Raw genomic sequence first — 14,802 nt, forward strand, 5'->3', positions numbered from 1 at the left:
TACTAAATAACTCAGTCTGAGGGTAGAAAAAAAAGAAAAAGAAAAAGCTGATTAATCAATTTGGTGGACATAAAATTAAAATTAAGGTCTTTAGACATGCATAACACCTGACATTAATTTGTCTTTATTATAAATCCTTAGGTCAGTTAAACCAACGCTCTAACAAACATTTCAATAATAAAATTGGACTAGTGAGTACTGAGGCACATAGCTATGAAATACCTTCAATGGTGATGTTTTTCACCAGCACAGGCTTGACTGCCTTAGAACCCATAAGGATGCCCGTTGTCCTCCAGTACAGAATGTTTGTGCCTGATTTCAGCATTACCTACAGAAAGAAACACAAGCCACTCAGGTCAAAGCAGGCATTTCCAGGCACAGCCTAAAAGTACTCACTTATATCCTCCTTTAATTCCTTATATTAACACTATTAGAATACAATTAATAAATTTAAATACTTTTAATTTCAGCTGAAGCTATAACGAAGTTGGTTTAAAATAAAAAATAGAACACTCTGACAATCCGCAAATATACAGAGAAAGAAACTATGTCTAAACAAAAGATAAACATGTTTTTAAACTTCAAAGTTGTGGCTTATACGCAGAAAGGTTCTATCCTAAAGGTAAATCAGCCACAGTGTGATAGGAACAAGAGAAAACACACTTTTTTATAGGTAGCTTGATTTAACTTTGACTTGAGAAATTAAATGACACTAACATTTGCTTCCTTTGCCACTGGGACATTTTCTATATATAAACCAAACTAATTTTCTAACAAATTTCTTGCTCATGCAGGTAACTGACCCAAAGTCAAGAGGTCTTTGCTTCCTCATTTGATACTTTTATTCTTCTTTACACCCTGACCAATGACATTCAAGCTACAGACATAGCAATCTGCCTGACTACAACAGCCTGGCAGAGATGCAGAGAACTAGGGCATTCCACACATTCCTGCCAAAGCTCCACCAAATGGTTGTTGAAGTGAATGGACCTTAAGTGGTACTAATCTTACTTTCAAGCACAGGATAAAAAATGCACCCGAAAGTCTAGATTGCGTAGACTCAAGGATGAGAGAGTTTCTATGAACTCAAAGACCAGAATGGTAGACAGAACTCAGGTTCCACACTGGAGGCTCTATCTAGGCCCTTCCTGTCACCATCTCTGATACAGGAAGATTGTTCTCATTTCTAAAATGAAAGAAAGAACAGCCACAAAGATATCAACCAACCCATCTACAGAAATACAGCTCTAACATAGAGCCGGGTTTTAAAACCATGCCTCTCTCCAAAGGGACAGTGTCACAGATAACATGAGATGTGCTAAAACATGTCATCTGAGCATGTTGGATGCAAGCCTTCAAAGAGATATGCTGGACAGAGGTAAACTTTATACTATGTAACCAGAAAGGGTAGGCTTTGGACCAGCAGGTAGCAAATACGTAGAAAGTTGAGATCCCAAAAGTGAATATATCTTGTGACAATCAGATCTATCCAATGATAGAGGCTGCAAAAGGCCCAAAAAGCAAACCCGGGAATAACTTCCTAAAAACAATGGCAGAGAACAAGGAATGAAATGATTCATGGTCTTTCTAATGACCAGAGGTACTGGCCTATGCCCTGTGGCAGACACACTTGTAAATTTGCATTCCCAAGCTTTATAACATCGTATATTAGTTTGGAATAGCTTCCTAAACTGCTGAGTCCCACTTTAAGGAGATGACGGCTGAGGAGAGGCATGGGAAAGCATTCTAAGGGAAAAGACGAGAAAACATCTGAAATTTTCAATGTGAGTCTATGAAACACAAGGGCAGTTTCTTCGCTCAAGGGAGCTTATCTGAAGTAACAGACCCTCTTTTCTTAGAATGAATCCTTAGAAATAGTTGGGAAATGAAAGGAGAGGAGTAGGGCTGGCGAAAGCCACAAAAAGAAGAAAGACATAAAAAGAGACTTACAGAATGGGAGCCCCATTCTCCACTGTCTGTGAGTTTCACCCACTTGTCGGTGGTGGCGTCCATCTCCTGGCACTGGTCATTCTGAATCTGGGAGTTGAACACAAGGGTGTCAGTCATGCTTTCGAAATGACAGCTTTCATTCATGTCTGTCGCCAGCACATGCCGCAAGCACGCCCGTCAAGCCATTTTAAACCACAAACTAAGTAATCTCCAACAAGCAACACACCAAGACCACTGGAGACTGTGCTCCAACCGCATGTGAGGGAGCAATCCTGACTAAACCACCTCAAAATGCCAGGCTGTTGGGAGAGGAAGAATTGCCACTGGAAAGTCCTTACAAAACCTCCGCCCAACTTCCTCAAATGTTTTAATAACTCACATTCACCATGCAAGTTTGAGTTTAAAAGCAAAGTCTATTGTATTTAATTTAAATTCTTCTCTTTCGCTCGCTCTCTTTTTTTTATGCTTTATTTAAATCATTTTCACTTCTCCTTCTCTCCCTAAAAGCCCTTCCTATACATCTCCAGCTACTCTGGAATTCCCTACCTCTTCTTCTGTATTTACTGTACATATATATACGGAGACCACAGTGCTACTCATATGTAAACATGTTTAAGGATGAATACTTGGGAATTTTGCAACCTATTAGGGGGTTACAGCCTGGAGAAAACGGATTCTCCCTCATTCAGCAGTGATTGATAGCAGGCTGCTGCGTGAGGGAGAATCAGATTTCCACCTAGGGGAGGAGCCCTGTAGACGCCTCCCTTTCCTCATTGGCATGTTGACTGGGGCGGTCATTATTCAGGTCTTAGGCAGACACACTATTAAGATTTTACTGGTGCAGCTTCTCTGTCATGTCTGGGTGTCACTATCTCACAGCAGGTGTCCTGAAATTTGGGCTCTTAAAATCTTTCTGATCCCTCTTCTGCAATGTCCCCCTTAGGGGTGGGGGCTGTGCCATAGGTGTATCAACTGGGGAAGGGCACCCCACAGTCTCTTATTCTCTGCATTTACACCAGTTGTCTATCTTGGTTATAACCTGGATCTGCTGAAAAAAAAAATTCTTCTTTGATAAAGAGTGAGAGCTACATTTATCTGTGAACGTCATTGTCAGCAGTAAAATTTTAAATTAGCAAACAAAGTTTGCTTAGGTGGCTGGTTTCCTAGAATGTAATCTAAATCTATAGTTAAGCGGTTATGGACAAAATCTAAGTCTTCTGTAATGAGGTAAATATTAATACAAAATCTGAAACCTTTTGTAATGGAGTAAATATTAATCATTTACCATGCCAGTAAAGATGATTAGATTTTTCATATTTAACATCTTAAACTCTCTGGGTAATCCTTCAAAAATGCTTAGAGGTTAGGATACCATTATTTTCAGCTATAAAAAGTACAGAGATGCCTAAATGCCTAGCCATCGTTCTGGTTCAGAAATATAGTCAGCAGCAAGGTGGAGTCGGATGACGCCACATACACAAATCAACCGCTAAATCTCTTTCTCTTCTTGAAATTATTCTTTCTGCCTTAGTGATTTTCCTATCTGTCATGAAGCTTAAAGTGTTCTCATTAAGAGAAGTTTCTAAAGGCTTATTAACCAGACAGCAGTGCCACTTGCGATCTCCATATCAAGAGAATAAATATCCAATTTATATTTAATTGAATTTGTGCCCCATTTCTCCTCTGACCATCATGGTCACCGTGACACCCGTGTTAAGCCATTTCTTAGGAGTTATAGGCTCTGAGTATACCTTGAATGAACAAATAATAGGCAAGCTTTTTCACACGTGAAAGCAGTCATCACGTGATTGTGACACTCCCCACCAGTCTGGGGAGTAAATCCCATTATTTTGAAAGTAGTTAAGGTGAATCATGGACCAATACCTTCTCTAGGTTTCAGCTTCATCATTTTGAAAAGACAGGGTAGTTCTGAGTGAGTTTCCCTTGGTGCTCAAACTCAGCTCTTCAATACTTCAATCTATACACTGTTAGTATATTTTTCTCTGTGTCCACCTACACCTCTTTTATCTTTAAACATTTCCTTTTCATTGCTTACTAATGACGACTGAGAGGTTTGAACTTCTGAGTCATAATATATAAACTCGAAACTCCAACAAAAGGATCAGCACAAGCTTGCCACCCCTTTCAGAGTCTAAACAAGGACACTGGCATCCCTGACAGGAAGTAATGAAATGTTTTACCTTAAAAGCACCTTTATTGAATGCTCTCAAGGGACTTGTTGGGAAATACAAAGGAGCTGCCCATTCACAACAATCAAGCCGTTGTCTCACTTCCTAATTTTATTTCATTTTCTGGAATATCATTGAAATGTTCCAAGAAATGCTCATTCATTCTCACAAGCTATTTTGCAAACAAGATATACTTTAAAAAGAAAATCTGTCTAAATGTTGCTTAGCATCCTAAAACATCAAAAGGTATCCATACCGGAAGTTCCGGGAAGGGCCTTATCTAAAGGTCCACTTCAGAGAAGGGAGTGGTAATGGCCGGAAAGTTAGTCTAACTTCTCAAGAACAGAGAGCTAATAATTACAGAGTTTCAACGAAAGCCGGATCTCTTTAGTTCAAAGGTAAGGCTTACTCATTCATGGGAAATATCTCTTGCTATCAAATTTCTGATACAGAAACCACAGCTACTGATTTAGAAATAATCATCACCTAGAGCAATATGAATTTGTTTTAGAATTGTTTGTATATTCTTTTCTTAAAATCTGGATCACAGAAATATTTTTCCCATTGACAGCAAAACAAACATTGTGCTCAGTGTGAGTCCATCTGAAAACATTTTGTCAAGAATTCAAGTTACTGTCATAATAAATATTACAATATCTGCTATAGCTATGTTAGTTAAATAGCCTTAGTATTTCTTACATTAGTATATGACTACATCATAGATTCTGTATAGTCATTAGCATATGACTATATCTTAGATACTTACACTCATGACAGGCACATCAATGATTTCATTCCATGAGTTCTTTCAGCAGTACAAAACTCAACAAAAGTACAAATTCCACAGAACCAGAACATACAGCCATTTTACTTTTTAAATAATTGTGAATAAAAAAATAACCGCAGTCAGTAAATAAAGGAGTATTTACTGGCTCACAAGGAAATATCCCAAGTAAAAACAAAAAACAATGTAATATAACTTTAACGTGATAAAAACTGTGACGGTGACTCAATGGGTGATTACTTGCTACACAACCATGATGAGGACATCTTCAGATCCCCCGTGCATTTAAAAGATGGCTGTGGCGGCACACATCTCTAACCCCAGAGTTGGCAGATGAGAGAAAGGCAGAACCTCAGAGTTAGCTGGCCAGGCGTACAGCTGAATCTGTGCGCTCGGGTTCAGTGAGACACTTCTCTGCTTCAAAATACTAGAGTGGAGGATGGCAGAGGAAAACAGCCAGCCTCAGTCTCTGTCCTCCACAGAGGCACATGCATGTTTCTCTACAAATGCACATACACATGAACATGCAAACGTTGATACTCCTCTACATACACAGTGCGTAGAAAAATGATAGCTTTTGTAGCTAAAAAGAAAAATACGTGTTGGAAAACTATTTGTGACATACAGTCTAAGCCAAACGGCTACCTGATGAACATCACGAGAAGTGAAACAAGCCAACATTGTTCCACCACAAAGAGCTGAAGAGCAAAGAAACAATATTTGACTTGAACACAAAGTACCACAGGTGGAAAAGAAACTTTCTCTTAGCATTGAGAGGTTTGGTTAACAACCTCCAGAAGGTTAGGAGGCATAAAGCGGAATAGACCGGGAGGTTTAGAGGCCACTGTATGCATGTCCCTTAAAAATCAAGTTCTATAATATGAAAAGCCTTACAAAGAACTCAAAGAAGATGTTGTTGTCCACGTATTGGTACTCAAAGAAGACATAGCCTGACTTCTTCAGGTGCACGGCGTAGATCAGCGACACAGTGCAGTCATCGCGGTTAGACTCTATGTAGTTTCCACGAGGGAGCCAAGAAGAGCTGTGGAGACAGAACGAAAGTCTGCTGTAGGAGCTCAGAAACCTCTTCTAGCTACCCACAATCCTTTGGCCAAGAACTGGGAGAAGATTTCGTGGGCAACATAAAAAGGATAACAGCAGCTTTGCTAAAACTCAAAGGTTCAACTCCACGACTGAGAAGTTTATTTTTTACTTAATTTAAATTCATTTTTAATTAAAATGATTAGAACCTCTCTTCCCCTTTCCTTTCTTCCCTCTAAGCCTTCCTGTGTCCTCTCCTTCCAACCCTTCCCATGTGTACCTCCTTAATACTTCACAAATCACCCTCAGAACAATAACAGCACCAGTAGACATAGAAGAAATTCAAGTACAAAAAACTACAACTAGAATTACTCTTCCAAACAACATCTGAATTTGACTTACACACACACACACAGAGCAGGTCCATGGAAAATATTAGTGTCATTAAATGCTAAATATCTGGGTTAACATATAAATTTTTATCTTTGGCCTTTTAAGTTGTTGAAGAAGACGTGATAGAAGCCGAAGCCTTTCCAATCACTGAGTTAATGCTGGATCTCCTAAAGCAACCTAAGAATGTCTTAAAAGCAATGGTCATTTCAAATTGAACACTGGTATGTGTCAGGGTTTACAGCACACTTCATGCTGACAGAAGCACCAAGAGAGATATGCAAATGTTCATGACTGTTCCACATGTAATGATCTATAAGATAAAACCCTCTTTACACCACAGAGGACACACTGTAATGTGCAGACTTCAAAACCTAGGGTCAGCCAATAGACCCTAACACAAATCACCAAGCAGAACAGGAAAAAAATGCCATTAAAAAATAACACTTTTCAAATTTTAAATCTCTAATTATCAAATACCATTAAGACAATTAAAAGTCAAAAGCCACGGACCTGAAGGACATAACACAAACACACCCCCGTGTATATTTCATAGATACACCCACGTAAGTCTCAAGTCCATAATATATAAAAGAGTTCTTGGGCTCAATGATTAAGTCACCAATATGACCCAATTGATTAAAAAGAAATAAATAGGATGTAATGCCAGATGGGTGGGGGCAAGAAGAAAACAATATCAAACTAAAATTTATGTTCAGACGATTAGTATATTAAAGAAACTATATTGAAAAAGTCTGCTTATCATGTATATTGTTCTTGATGAATAACCTAGTCCATCTAGAAAAAAGATTGCTATGTCAATATTTAAATTCACCAAAACAAAGACTTGGTGCCCCATCCATGCTGCTAGCACCTTCCTCTAAGGTACTCTTATGCATGCATGCTGCTGTGCTTCGCCAGGTCTACGCGGAAATGAATCGGCAGTTTAAGAGGACTGAACATCGGTGGTGGCTCTGTGTAATGGTTCATTTTGTTTGTCAACGTGACTAAACAGAGAAAAGACTAAAGCGCACCTTGTGGTGTATCCGAGCAAGCTTTATCAGAGACAATTCAGTCGTAAGAATTTTGACCTAATAACCCATGAACGGATTCAAATTCTGAACAGATTGCTGAGAGGTAGAGAAGGTTGGATGGTAGACCAGAGTGGCTCGTGGTCACTGAGGGCATGCTCTTGTCCTGGCTCCTATTTGTGGCTGATCCTTTCTGTTCTGCTTGCTGTCTGCTGTGAGTTGAACAGCTGTGCTCTCCCACCCCCAAACCCCATAGTGTGTACTAAAGCCATGAACAAAACAAGTCTTTCCTCTCTTTCGTTGTTCCTATGGATCTTTTCACGAAAAGCCGTGTAGAGTCAGGGGAGCTGAGACCTCAGAAAAGGATTAATACCTTTCTCACTGAACATTTCTCTCTTCGCACATGCCGGACTGTACCTTCATTTTCAACGATGATTTGGAGCTATATGAAGCTCTCACCAGATGTCAACACGATGCTCTTGGGTTTGCAGAACTAAGCTAAATAAATCTCAATAAAAGTCCCTCAGTCTCAGGTACTGTAAAAATAAAAATGCATAAAATACACACACACACACACACACACACACACTTAGAACTATCTCATTCTCCAAAGAGAAAAATAAATCATTGCCATTCAGCTGAGAGAGCCTAGGAGAGGAAACACATCTATTTGCTCAGCTAAATAATGATAAAGACATTGGGTTCCTGGTGGAGCATTCTTGTCAGAAAGCAGCCAGAGGCTACCGATTTTACCACCTCAGGTTTAATTTTCGCCACATTACAGGAAATGCTGCATAGTCAATACAGAGAACAGAAAACACAAGTAAATAAATAAATAAATAAATAAATTCTCTTTTTCTCTAAGACAATTTAACATTTCTCCAGTGCTGCCATAGGCAAAGCCAATGATCACTTAGCAATTAAGCAAAGGACCTTTCCACCTTGGATTCACAACCCACTCTTCTAGAAAATAATCAAGGTCTAAATAAAGGCCAAGCATTCAAAGAAAAGAAAAAAAAATAAACGTGAATTTTTTCTTTAAAAAAGGAGAGTGGTTAGTAAAAACACTACTGCCTTAGGTTTGACTATAAATATAGGACAATAAGCTCGTTTTTTCTAATAGCTCTACTGCATTCTGCACACAGTATCTACTATATTGTGAGACCAATTATTTTCTGATTAAAATTAGCTACGTTCTTTGTAGTGACTGTCTAAGAAATACTCCTCTTCTGAGATGTTCCCTGAGCCTTAGGTATAGGGCTTCTGTTAGAATGATATCAACTGACTGTAATGGTTTCATAGACAATCTTTAAAAAAGCTTCTTGGATAAAAGGTGGAACCTAAATTTATCCACAGATATAAGTATAAGTGTTTAGAATATGGTTAGCTGGGAGGGAATGAGGGAATGGGACACGGCTGGGATACAAAGTTAATAAAATGTAACTGATAAGAAAAAAATAAAATTAAAAAAAAGAATATGGTTAGAAATTATACTGGTTTAGGAAAGTGGCAGTAATAGGTTCTCCTCTGGGGACCATGACCTCATCAATCACGAATAGGCTACTTCCACCCGGAGGCACAAATTCCCTTCTACCAAGCAAGGCCTGAGCCCAATTAGATAGCTGCTGATGGTAAGATACAAGTGCCACTATGACACTGTTGAACTGTCTTGCCATGCTAGTCACTGTTGTAGTTAATAGGTTTGACAGCTGAGCAGACTGCTGATCGCTTTCCTCTATTGTCAGCTTGCATAGCTCCTTCAGATACTATGAAAGCTTGTCCTCGGCAAGAAGTTTCCTGGTCAGTGCCAGCTCAATTCCTCCAGGGCTAAAGTACGTTGTGTCTTCAGCAATCAAATCTTACCTTCAGGTTTTGGGAAGCAACCGAGGACAACGATGATAACAGCCTAAATTTGATGAGGAGGGGTCTCTTGGACTCCACTGACCCCCCCAAAAAATATCAAGGGGCAAATTTCCATACCTGGGTGTTTATTAGATGTCTACAGCTCTTGAAGGTAGGGAGCGTTATAACCCAAGTGATGTGACTTCATTAAGAGTGTGTGTGTGTGTGTGTGTGTGTGTGTGTGTGTGTGTGTGTGTGTGTTTTAAGTGCATATACATTGCTGAAGACAGTGGAAAGATCTTAAGAACCAGAAAACCAGGACATCTGCTGAACAGTAGAAGCATCTTCAATATATGAAAGGGTAGCTATACCCACAAAATCTCAACAATATGATTGCCTATACAATATCTGCACCATGACAAAAAAAAAAAAAAACACCAATTAACATGACAGTGTGGATGAGAGAAATCTCTCAATACCCCATTCCTAGATAAAGAACTATAGGAAATTAATGACTGCTCAAAGAAGGAAAGTCAGTCTTTCTTAAGGATGAGCACCATTAAACTCTCCAATCCTAAATGTTCAGTTCTAAAACACACACACATTTGAACAATGATAAATAGACTCAGCATATATAATATATATTATATATATAATTACAGACATATAAATCTCCCCACAGAGATTTATTTATTAAAGAAAAAGAGGTCAAGAAATTTAAAGGGGTTAGGGGGACACAGGTGGAATTAGAGGGAGGATCAGGGGTTAGAAATTATGTAAATACAGTTCTCATTTATGAAATCCTCTAAAAAATTTACAATCCTTTCTCCCGAACTCATCTGAAATCCTCATCAGTACTAAACTCTCCTCAACTACACTTTTGTCAAATCTCCAAAGTCCAAGGGTTCCTTTGGGGTCTTACTTGTTACAGCCATCTGGCCTGTTGTCAGAAGGGCCCACCACAGTGTCCATAAATGTTGCAACGTTGGAAAATCCTGCCGGCAACTCATCCCATTCATCAAATTTGATGCCACTGCCCAGGGAGTAGGTGCCTTCAGCACACTTGCTGCATACCTGGTTCTTCATTTCTAGATACTCTCCAGAAGCACAGGAGAAAGCTGTAAAGCAGAAGAGAAAAAGCCATTATCATTGGCCTCTTCCATTAACTGTCTCTCCTTCAGACTGTCTGCAGAATTATTTTGTATAAAATTCGGATCATATCCGACCCTAAGTAAAGCCTTCCAGTGTCTTCATCACTGTTGCTCTTTGTATTTCACAATCTGCCTCAACCTACTTTTACACTATTCAACTTTGCTCCATCCTCTTTGGATCAAACAAAATGCATATTAATCTTCTCGTCTTATACTGTGGCTTTTCTTTCCAGACCTGTTGGACAAATGACCTTCTATATCTGGACAACTCCAGTTCCTATGTAAAAATGAACATCTTCATGACAGATCACCCCACCCCACTCATCCCAGATAGTCATCTGTGGCCCCCCTTCTATGGCCTAACAGCCTAACCCCCTCAGCACCTCTGCTAAGGTACACAGAGAGCCTACTGAAGAAGGGACATTCTGCTTGTTCTCCACAGAAACAAGGGTCATTATTTTGACATTCCTAGTTGTGTGTAGCATATGCTAAGCCCAGATGCAATGCTGATCCAGTGAAGAGCGAATTAGGAAGGGCATACGGGAGAGCAGTGAGGTAGCTAAGTAAAAAAGCTATCTCCACTCAGAAGCCTTTTCATCATCTTCTACATTTCACTATTCACAATGGCAACCTGTACATTTACACCAGCTCCATCCGTGTATGATGCCAAGTTCTCTGCCTTTTTAGGAGCTCCATTAAGCCAGTGGGTCTGCTGCTAAGTCATTATTCATTCATTCAACAAATGCAAATCAACATGTCCAAAGTACATGGCCCTGTGAGGGGTGGAATTAGAGCTCAAGCCTAGAAAGGGGCTATCTAATCCCTTAATCGGGACATTAAAGAACTAAGAACAAAATAAAATGTCTAAATTAGCAGATGAAAAGAAATCTCCTAGCCCAGTGAGGCAGCAAAGCCTCGAAGGCAGGCATGTCCCCCTTTTAACACAGTGGAGGAATTAATCAGAAATAAAAACAAGCTGTCTTTGAAAAAAAAACTAATTAAGGAACTAGAGCTCAAACCCACACTCATCCACCTACTTGTCCACTAAAGTAATAATGATTCTCTTTAGAAAAGCTTCACAGTGCTGTTCAGTGAACTTTTAACATTAAACCAACACCCTGAAGTCAGTAAAACAACAGAATATCAGCAAAGGCCAGGCAGAAAATACTGCATATTAACTATGAGACCAAAATTATCCTGGAGAAGAGGAAGGAAGACCATCTTGGAACAAGGCTGTAATACCTTTTCTTAATCTTGTGATACTGGTCTCTTCAGGCATTTGTTTCTGAGAGAGCGACCCCAGCACCTACCTTATATTTTAATACCTCACAGAGTTAAGGAAATGAAATGTAGCACAGAGTAGTCACCAGAACTAGCATGTCACACAACACACGCTCACCGTGGGCTGCTATTGTCAGGATGAGAACAACCAGCGAAGAAACAGGGTTATGGAAAACAGTTTCTTTTAGTTTCAGTGAGTTGAAGACCTTCTAGTAAGCTCAGATTCAAATAACAGTCCTCTAATATGATAACCAATGTCACAAGCAATAAAGCAGCATTAAAAATTATCTTGGAAGGCAGCTTACTCTGAAATCAAAAATTGGTCTTTTAAATTGATTGGCAGTTAATGAAGATGTTTTATTTCACCTTACAGTTTATAGTCCATCATGACGGGAAGTTAGGGAAGGATCCCAAGCCAGAAACATGGAGGCAGGAACTGAATCAGAGACCATGGAGGATTGCTGCTTACTGGCTTGCTCTCTATGGCTTGCTTAGTTTGCTTCCTTATAGAACCCAGGACCACCAGCCCAGGGATGGCAGAACCCACAGTGGACTGGGTTCTTTCACATTAATCAATAATAATAATAATAAATGTCCCATAATGCCTACAGTCCAATCTGACGAAAGCAATTCCTTATTTGAGGTCTCCTCCTCACAGATGACTCTAGCTTGTTCCTAGTTAACCAAAAAAAACCAAAAAACAAAAAACTAAAACTAGTACATTAGGCTTGTAAATTATTGTGAAAGCACTAAGTGTATGGGTTTGAGGGTCATAAATCAACTATGTAAACATAGAACCCATAAATCATGAATATTGACTGTATTTGTAGTAGACTCATGAAGGAGGAAGCTATTATGTACATACGCCAAGTAAGAAACTGAGCCACAGAACATTTAAATACCCTGATTACCCAGCTACCTAATCAGCAGACTGCCAAATAATATTTAGAATCTAGCTTGCTTGGTTCTAAAAGCACTAACCTACCTTAAAGAAAGAGCACGTCAAACAATAACAGTGACCAAAGGAGAAGCAATTTTAACTAATTCGATACCATCTTTCACACCATAAAACATCTGCACCATAAAACAATAATTATTTCTCCCTCTCATGTTTGTTGTAGAACTTTTCATATGGTAAACCTAAAACATTCATTTGAGAACTATTTTGCAAACTCCTAACTTCTATAAGTCTAATAGCTTTGTTCATGGATGGAAGATAAAAAGTAATATTCATCTCAGAAAAATGTGTTAACAGGTGCATGGAGCATTGTTCAATATCCCTGGCACATGCTACAAATAATTGTATCAGACCCTACTCCTATCAGGAACCTGAAAATAATAACACTGCTACCAGTTCGATGATGCCTTTTCTCTACAAAACTGCTGTGCACTCCAAGTTCAATGGGTATGGGGCCTTTACAGGAAAGCGAAAGTGTCCCAAAGTCTTTCGTCTTTTAATCATTTGTTTCTCTTCAGTCTTTTTTTTTTCATCCTGGCAGGCGCATATCAAAGGAAGAACTACACATTCTGATTAAAATTTAATTGATTTCACACGATTGTACTGAGAGTTAGCAATGCCTACCTCTGCTAGCAGCCACGGCATCTGCTTTTCTGATAATTGCAAAGTCTCATTCACTTTCTCTTTCAACACTGACCTTGGCATTCAGGCTTTAATTGAATTCTGTGGTCCACAGTTCCAGTGACTACATTCTTGGTTTTGTTGTTGTTGCGTATTTGTCTGTTAGTATAACAGACTTTAATTAGTTGATTAGTTAGTATAACAGACTTTAATTAGGCAGGATGGTAGAATTTTTTTCTGGATATTAGCTGTTGTTTGGATTAGCTATATTTCATCTTAATTAATTGGTCATTTCTAAAGTAAAAACTAGCTTCTTTCAACAACCTTGCAATCCTACAACTGAATCGAACTGACAATTAGCAAACTCTAGAGTTTTGGAAAAGGGACTATATTAGTTTTTCACTGCTTGGGCAAAATACTTAAGCAAAACAAATTTTAAAAAAACATGGATTAATTATGGCTCACTTTCTCAAGTTGGTCCATCGTGGTAGGGAGAGCATGGCAGAACAGATTTCATCACATCATGGTGGCCAATAACTGGGAGAATGCTTACTGTTACACTCAGAACTGCTCTTGGCTAATCTGCTAGGAACTTCAGAATTCAGTCACACTGAGAAGAATAGAAAGCAGAAAGGGGTTGGGGGAAGGAAGGGAGGAACAAACAGACAGACAGACAGACAGACAGACAGACAGACAGACAGACCTTCTTGTCTAAAGCTGCCATTAGGTAGCAGCAGTCTCAGTCTGGGATTTCATAGTACTTTATCACAGCAGCAACTGGAAGAGAGATATTTGAAACTCAAGCCCCTAAAGTCCATGCTTAAGCAAGAAGTCATACACTCACTCACCACTCTCTTTCTCATCTCTCTGCCTCTGCTTTCCTGACATTTATTGTACAGCTGTGTATCTGAAAGGACCCAAATACACAAGAAGCAGATATGGAAGATGCTGTATTCATATGTCACCAAACAACAAAGCCATGGGCAGCTTTCTTGACCCTGTAAGTTCCTATTCTTTTACATTCCATCAAGAACATTCCATCCTCTTCATAGATCTGCTTGGGAACTCAGTAAGAGACTAGAAAAACTAAAGTCTCCGTGGGAAATAGAGCATGATATAGAAAGTCAAGACACTACGGTAATTATGCAAGTATAATGCACCAAGGAACAGTTATTAAATTGAATTGCTTTTATGCTGACTATCCTCTGATTTATGTCTATCAATAAAAAGTCTATTTTTAATCTTTTTATCACAGCAACTCTTGGTTTTACTTTTTCCTCCATCTAGAGACCTCATGCTTTAAAAGACTATGGCTATAAATTACATGTACTCATAATTTATTTATTTTTGCTATTTTCATTCCAATTATTTCATTACTAAAATGTGTTTTCTGGACCACAAACAGCAGTAAGAGTAGCCATAAAAGAATTTCCAGTTTGCTTGTTTAGTGAGATTATATCTCACTATGTAATCTTATTATAGTTTTTCACTGCTTGGACATAATTTAATATAGTAATATAAATAATAATAATATAAATTTAAGCAGCAGTACTTTTTAGTACTT

General features: G+C 38.8%; 1 protein-coding gene across 2 annotated transcripts in view; it reads right to left on the reverse strand.

Annotated features, from left to right (window-relative positions):
* The window catches only part of Elapor2 (endosome-lysosome associated apoptosis and autophagy regulator family member 2), a 166,429-nt gene that overhangs the window by 61,701 nt on the left and 89,926 nt on the right, over positions 1 to 14,802 (reverse strand). For both annotated transcript variants that reach the window (XM_021648343.2, XM_060373975.1), the window contains 4 exons: positions 10,150 to 10,345; positions 5,818 to 5,965; positions 1,951 to 2,037; positions 223 to 328 (listed from right to left, as the gene is read on the reverse strand). In XM_021648343.2, the coding sequence (XP_021504018.1) occupies positions 223 to 328; positions 1,951 to 2,037; positions 5,818 to 5,965; positions 10,150 to 10,345 (537 nt within the window). The remainder of the gene's footprint in view (positions 1 to 222; positions 329 to 1,950; positions 2,038 to 5,817; positions 5,966 to 10,149; positions 10,346 to 14,802) is intronic.

This window comes from Meriones unguiculatus, chromosome 21 (genome assembly GCF_030254825.1).
Source record: "Meriones unguiculatus strain TT.TT164.6M chromosome 21, Bangor_MerUng_6.1, whole genome shotgun sequence".
Taxonomy (NCBI): Eukaryota; Metazoa; Chordata; class Mammalia; order Rodentia; family Muridae; genus Meriones; species Meriones unguiculatus.